Genomic DNA, 7,334 nt, shown 5'->3' on the forward strand with positions numbered 1-7,334 from the left:
GAAACTGTACTATCATTTCCAATTCCTGCCGTAGCCTAAGGAACCTGATGCTGAATAGCCAAATGCTTCCAATGGACTGAAAATAAAAAATAATAAAATTAATATAAAGTGGTTTATCTTTTCATAGTATCAGCAGATTCCACGACTACAAAAACACTGCTATTGTACTACAAATGGAGTGTATCATATCACATGAAATATTTACCTTACAATCGCTGATGCTGTTGTACACCTGGTTGAATTCCCGATTGAAGGTATGAGTAAGGAGCTGCAGACACTAAAGGGGCGGGTGAGGGGAAACAAATGAGACACAGAGGAGAACTTTATATTTACATTTTCATAGACATTTGAACAGAAGAAGTAATTTACCAAGACACACTTGGCAGCTCATGAAAGAAAAAACAAATTCTAAACTGCTGTGAAAGATCACAGAAGAAGAGGGGAATAATTGCTTCACTTGATAAAATTAGAAAGTTTTTATTGAACCACTAACACAGGGGAATGAGATACAGCCACAGCCCAAACCTACCCAGCAGCACTGGCTGGTGAGAGTGGCTTATCTCACTAACCAAGATGTTAAAATGAAACTCTCACAATACTGGATATTCACCAAGCTATCTGAGAAGCTCGTCATAGGGGATTATTGACCTGTAATCCCCCCTCTGGCACCCCAGCTGTCAGCAGGATGGTTGCCCCATGCCATACCTTGGTGGCCAGCTCCTTCTCCCGATCCACCAGGCTCTCGATGTCCGCGGAGTCGTAGCCGCTGCTCTCGCTGGGCGTCACCGCGCTCTCGAAGGTCGTGGTGGAAATCTGAGAGGAAATGCTGGTGGAGGTGCTGAGGGTTCCACTGCTCAGACTGGGAGACAACGAGTCACTCAGGGACTTGGGGATGCTGTCACCAAGCTTCTCACGAAGCAGAAGGAAATGTCGGGTTTTTTCCACCTAGTAAGAAAAGGAATCAGTATCATCTGCTCCAGGAAGGTGCCTATTTTACAGACACTGAATTCTTAGGAATCCTTTACTATTCATACCAGTAATTTTCCCCAGGGAAGGGAGTTCACAGTGGCACTGGAAATTGAATTTGCCTTTGTTGAGTACACTGAGATTCTGAGCTGAAGTCTCTACTCAGCAGCCAGACACACACTTTGTATCTTCTCTCTGGGAGAATTTATTTAAACCTTGACTTTGATCTCTTTACTCACCTCATGCAGCAGCTCCAGTTTCTCCAGTTCCCACTGATGCTCTAGAATGAGGCTGTCACCCCTGGGCCTCCAACCTGCCAGGTTCTCTTCTCCCCTCACATATGCCACAGAAGTATCCAGGACTTTCCTCCTCCTCCTCTGCATTCCTGAGCAGTAAAAAACAACACGAGATGTGTTAAAACCATAACCAGAGGGGTGTCACTAAGAAACAATCAGCAATTTGCAAAGAACCAGCACTTCTGCTGTTTGGCTGGAAATAACACAACACAAGGATTTCATTAACTGCAAATACACAACCAAAGATACTTGATTTAGTCCAGATTTCTTACTTCATTCAGATATTTTCTATTGAGCAAGATATAATCCAACTCCTGTTCAGTCTAATTCAACACAAGAACTTCAGTTTTTACATCTTAGAAGAAAAATACACAGATACACCATGAACTACATTCTTTCCAAGTGGTGAAGCTTGCATCAGAAATCAGCAACATCTTCAAAACACAAGAAAAAGCTCTACTGCTGCAAAACCCAGTCTCAACTGTTAGTTATGAGCCACAGATGATGCCCCTAAGTCTAAGACTCAGGTACATGTGCTCAGTGTCCTGAGTTACCCATGTCAGAAAACGTTGAGTTTCCCATGAATTCTTGTTCACCAATGGTAAACACAGACCTGAGTCTAAAGTAAAAGCCTGAGTAAGTGTTTTATGGAATAGCAACATTCCATTGTTCCTATGAAACACAGGAACTGCTTCTGATCAGGACAGAGATGTTTACTCCATTCTGCCTGAGAAATTTTCTGCAGTATTTCATATTTATCAGTGGAACACCCAGTCACTGCTTACCTGGACTTCCTGTGTCTGCCACTTTGCACAAACTCAGTTCATAGATCCCAGTTACTCGATTGCTGTTCACAGGAAAGCAGAAGAAACAAAAACACACTATTTATTATCTTCAGAAATAAAGTGCTTCAGCTTTAGCTCAGTGCTTCCTAAAGTAGAATTTTAAGTATAGTCTTTAGTTAAAACTAGATCTCAATTCTACTCTTGCACAGAACAGCCAGGACAGACTGCAAGATCCCCAAAAATGGCATTTCCCCATGTTCCCCCCCACCCTGCCCTGGACTTGGAGAGCTGGTGCTGCAGTAAATTCCAGCTCAGGATCAAGGGCATCTATGTGCAAGCTTGAAAAAAGGATCCCTCTTCCCAACTGTCAGTTTGGAAAAGAAGTCAGTAAAGAGAGAAACCATCAGAGTTTCACTGAAATAAATCAAGAAAGAACATTCAAAACCAGACTGAGTAGATAGAGTTCCAAGGAAAAAATATAGAAAACTAAACTACATCCTCGTAGAGAAAACACAAATACTGACCAAAAACATCAACACCAAAATTCTAACTGAGCTTACGAGTCTGGAGATTTGGAGTAGCCGCTGCCGAACAGGTTGCGCAGGGACCGTGGTGGGGAGATCTTGGCATCTCGGGAGTAAAACACCATACAAACATCCTTTGTGATAACAGCAGGCTGGATGCAGTGGTCAAGCTAAGAGGAACAGCAGCAATGAATGAATGAACGGCTGCAGCCAACTGTGCCAAGTTACACTCCTGCCCTTAGTGGGACAGCTTCTGAAATTTGTTCCTGTTTGGTTCTTTGGTGAAGGGTTTTCATATGTATATCTGTGAAAGAGAGCTGTCAAATTTCTTGATGCATCTGATGAGTGAAATAATTTTACTACACAAAACAACAGTGTCTTGCACACAAAGCCAAGAGCTAAGCCACTGTTTGTAACACCAGTACTTACACAGCAATGTTCACTGATTTCAGTGGATTTTCAGATACAAAGATAGATAAAGCAAGGCTCAGAAAGATAAGATCACCAGTTTCTCTTGTGCTGCAAGGCAATAATACCTTGACATCAAGAGGTTAAGTGTGAGTACATTTTTTCCACCCTGTTCTCAGAAAATGAATAAATACTTTTAGTGGCTTCAGGATTCAAATAATTTTGAATCTATTTCTCTTGGGTACACTCTGTCCTGCCTCCAATAGTTTAGAGCCAGAAGGAAAGCACTGGTGTCTCACCTCCAGGTAAGCAGAAAGGGTCATGTAGATCTTCTCTCCATACGGTGTCACTCGATTGAGGAGGAGGGAGTTGTGCAAGGAACTATCCCAAACTGCCTCAAACCGGTAGAAAGTTCTGGAAAAAAGTACAGTAAAAGCTCAATAGTAAGAGTTCCTCTGCAGCCTTCTCATCACTCAGTGTTTAAAGCATCTCTTCCCTGACATCATCCTCCAGTGACGTGGATAACAAATACCTGAAGCAAAAACCTTCTTTTTATTTCCAAGATCACTTACTTCTACCTCAAACAGTGTGGCATAAGAGACCATTGCCTGTTATGAAAAAGACTCATCTAAAAGAGAAAAGAGGGAATGCAGAAAACAAAAGCTGTCATTAGCACTACAGGGAAGTCAGCACTAAACAACTGTTTCTAAACAGAGAAAATTAATTTCTATCGCTTCAGGTGCAGTTCAGCCCAGCTAGACCTTAAAAGTACATGGGAAGATTCTTTTTTATAAGCAACACTCATTCTACACCGTATTTTAGGACTAACATATAGCAACAGAAGAGATCCCTCTAAGTACTAGTCCTATAAAACCAGCAGCTTCTGACAGCTAATCAGGACGATTCTTAGGTAGGGTTAAGTCCTATATTCAAGTATAAATATTTCTTTCTCTGTCCTATTTGCTTCAAGTGAAAACTTGGAGATCTAACAGAAACTTCTGTAAGACATTTCTTCAGTCTGGTACAAGGAAAGAGAGGAGCTAAAAGCTTCCACAGGTCTACCCCAGCAATCCAGAAGGTTCAACCAGAAAGTGAGAGACAGCATCACACACAGCACAGCTAAATCACCACATCTAAAGGCATCATTACACTCTCCCCTCTCTAGCAGGGGCTTGGGGAAACGAGCTTTCTCCTTTCTCACAGGCAGCGACTGATTGCAGGAAGGTCCCTTTGGAAAGAAGACCTATGCCCCTATTCAGGAACTCAGCACACCTTTCCACACTGGTAACAGAAACAGAAGGTATTAATTCTTCATCACCTGTATATAATTTCCCTCCCAAATCCCCTTGCTACTTTTTATCCCATTTTGAGTCCAAATGATGTGGTACTAAAAGCAAGAAAGTGCTTCATGTATATTATTTTTTTAAAATAAGTTACATCTCTGAAGAATTTCTGTACTAATTCCCAACTCAGAAAAATAGAAGATGAAACTAAAGACAAAGGATAAACAGCAGGGTGGGGGTAGAAGAAATAACAAAATACAAAGCAAAGCAAAAAGAAACATGAAACAGCCTAAGAGCAGAAATGTCAGAAACAAAGAGTTCAATCTCAAATAGAGCTCCCAAGAATCCCCTTTTTCTGATATCAATTACACAATTCCAAGCTAATACATAAAGGCACCATGACCAGCAGTCAAGTGAGAACACTGCTAGATACTGTTTGCATCTGAAGAACCATATTTAGGAAACTACTTCTAAATAAGTTGTTTCTATTAAAAATACAGAGAAACATAATCTAAAGGCCAAGTAATTGGTAGCTTTAAAAACACTGTGAAGCACTGTAAAGTACTAATCCTCCCTTGAGTTAGATTAGGCAAAGAGCACAGTTGTCCTCTAAGCCTTTACACATCTGCATTGAGTCCTTACATTTTAAACTTTCATCATGATTTAGTTACAGCAGCAAGCAATTTTTTGCTTGCAAAACTTTTAGCAAATTCCAGATCTACTCTCAGGGTGGAAGAGAAAGTAAAACCTGTCTGTTCACAGATGAGAAAACCACTGTATGTAGCCTTGGCATCAGCTCTGAACCATTTGCCAAACAAGATTTCTCCTCATGGAGAGAGAACACAAGTGTAAATGTTCCTCAGTGCAGAAATACTACCACCCTCTTCAGTAAAATCATGTTTGGACAAACACCAAGATGAAGTGAAGCACAGCTTTGAGGCAGTTATTTTAGTGGATCTTTTCTAGCCAGGAAGGTAAATATACACAGCTTTGCCTGTCCAAACCAGAACTTGCTACAGTAGTTAATAGAGGGAGACAAAAACCAGAAGTGTGCGAACTCCTTTCAGCACAGCCAACAGCACATGGAGGAAAAGGGAGCTTGGAACACACAAAGCATGGAACACAGGAGAGACAGGTTAAATGCGTAGTTAAAACTGATTCTTAAGTGGATCTTAGCATTAGTGAAAGGTGGTGAACTGGGAGCACTGAAGACTCTGTCTTCTCTTTTCCAGAGGCAGAGCACAGAAAACAGAGTGCAAAGTGCCCCAGACTGTGCAGCCAATGTGCCTGGCTGTGATCCCACTGGGAAGGTGAAACAGGAATCCAGCCTGAGCAGCTACTGCACATCTGGCTCCTCTGCCAGCTGGTAAACCAAGGAGTGCAACCATACGGTTAAATTTCAGACGCAAATCCAGCCCCAGAACAGTGGCTGAATAGCAGTCACATGGCAGCCACTGCTATTTGATCAGCGCAATTCAAGTAACCTCATCATTCAGACCCTTGGCTTGGTACTTCAAACAAGCAGCATTACAGAGTCAGAGACAGTGAGAAATTCCAAATTTAGTTCTTTGATACAGAACAAGGGAAGAAAATAGCAAGGACTACAAAAAGGGTCTATATTTGATGGCACATTAAGAGAATCAGAAAGACTGCACAAAGGAAATTCTCCTACTCTCACATGTGAAGGAAAGTTCACCTTCACAAGTCCCCCACTGAACTGTACCTGAATAACCCTCTGACACAAAGGAAGAGGAGGACTACTTCTGGAAGAGCTAAGAGATGTGCTAACAGAATTCAGTAAAAGCTAAGAGGGAAGTGGCAGCAATACAAATGGGACATAAAGCATTCTATTTTCAAGAATCTTTATGTACAAAGGAAGCAAACAAAAAATACCTAGGCATATCCTTATCAAGAAAGAGCCTGTAAAAACATAGAAAGAGCTTCAGTTAGTGCAGCCAAAAGCAGAACAGAAAAGCAACAGCTGAGAGGAACAGAACAAGTGGACTTAAAAAACAAAACAAAGTGAAAAACCCCACAGAAAGCAGCAAACAAGTCTGCAGACAACAAGCAAACATAGGACATATCCTTTACCAGGGCCTCAATCGCATTCCACCACGCACTCATCCCACAACTTAAACCTTGGCATTTTGGGACGAGATGGCCAACAGCTTCATCACACTCATCCTTCACCCAAGCTGCCCACCTTATAGGAAACTACAGAGATATAGAGGAATTTATTGGAACAGAACAGAAAGCACAGAGCTTTCCAACTGCAAATCCAGTAGTATCAGACAGGAAACCAGCAGTCTCCCTATTTTCCAGTTGTATTTATCCATTAATTCAAACACACTGAAATACACACTTCTCAGCGGAAGATAATAACTGCCAATCCCTCTGTCCCTGCCTGCCTTTACAGACACCAGGTGGCAGAGAGGCATCCCATGGGCAGGAGCAGCACCTCAAATCTACCTTTAATGCCACAGGTGTTTCAAAGTCCAGGCCTCTAACAGAGAAGGAAGAATTCCAGTGCTTGAAAGGATCCCACCTCCAGCATTCAGCAGGTGCAGCAGAGATGGACTCAAACCTTCCTCCCCTCTGGAAACAGCCGTTCAGAGCCCCATTCCAGGGATACTCCTGCTTTGCACCAGCTGAACAGAGCCAGAGAGCAGTTAAGTGACTGCTGTCAGAGCAGGGAGAGGCTGTGCCCAGTGCCCTCCTCTGCCTCTGCCTCGTTGCACTTGGTTGCAGACACTGAAGCAGAACCATGTGGAGTCTGAGCTTTATAGCAATGAGGGACATACAGAGCCACAACCCCCTCAGCCAGGGGCCCTGCTCCTGCCAGACTGCAGGGACATGGAGCTGGACTCAACTTGTCATACATCTGCATAAATCCACAAATTATGAAGTTGAATTTACAAAGTGTGGCTCCAGCTTAAATTGTCACATGCTCGCTTCAGGAATAATATGCACACATCTATAAATATATCTCCCAAAATTGTCCTTGTACTTCAGTGCTGTATTCTAGCACCAAACCTTGATGTCAGTTTAAAAGTGTGGTCAAACAAATTTCAT

General features: G+C 42.3%; 1 protein-coding gene across 23 annotated transcripts in view; it reads right to left on the minus strand.

The window, feature by feature from the left end:
• KIF1B (kinesin family member 1B) overlaps positions 1–7,334 on the minus strand; it is a 77,796-nt gene that overhangs the window by 8,130 nt on the left and 62,332 nt on the right. For 12 of the 23 annotated variants that reach the window (XM_017744004.1, XM_017743998.1, XM_017744002.1 and 9 more), the window contains 7 exons: positions 6,156–6,182; positions 3,279–3,393; positions 2,608–2,741; positions 2,048–2,109; positions 1,206–1,351; positions 706–945; positions 206–277 (listed from right to left, as the gene is read on the minus strand). In XM_017744004.1, coding sequence (XP_017599493.1) covers positions 206–277; positions 706–945; positions 1,206–1,351; positions 2,048–2,109; positions 2,608–2,741; positions 3,279–3,393; positions 6,156–6,182 — 796 coding nt within the window. The remainder of the gene's footprint in view (positions 1–205; positions 278–705; positions 946–1,205; positions 1,352–2,047; positions 2,110–2,607; positions 2,742–3,278; positions 3,394–6,155; positions 6,183–7,334) is intronic. The other 11 variants (XM_017743999.1, XM_008641145.2, XM_008641144.2 and 8 more) reach the window with 1 other exon arrangement.

Source organism: Corvus brachyrhynchos, unplaced genomic scaffold (assembly GCF_000691975.1).
Source record: "Corvus brachyrhynchos isolate BGI_N302 unplaced genomic scaffold, ASM69197v1 scaffold68, whole genome shotgun sequence".
Lineage (NCBI taxonomy): Eukaryota > Metazoa > Chordata > Aves > Passeriformes > Corvidae > Corvus > Corvus brachyrhynchos.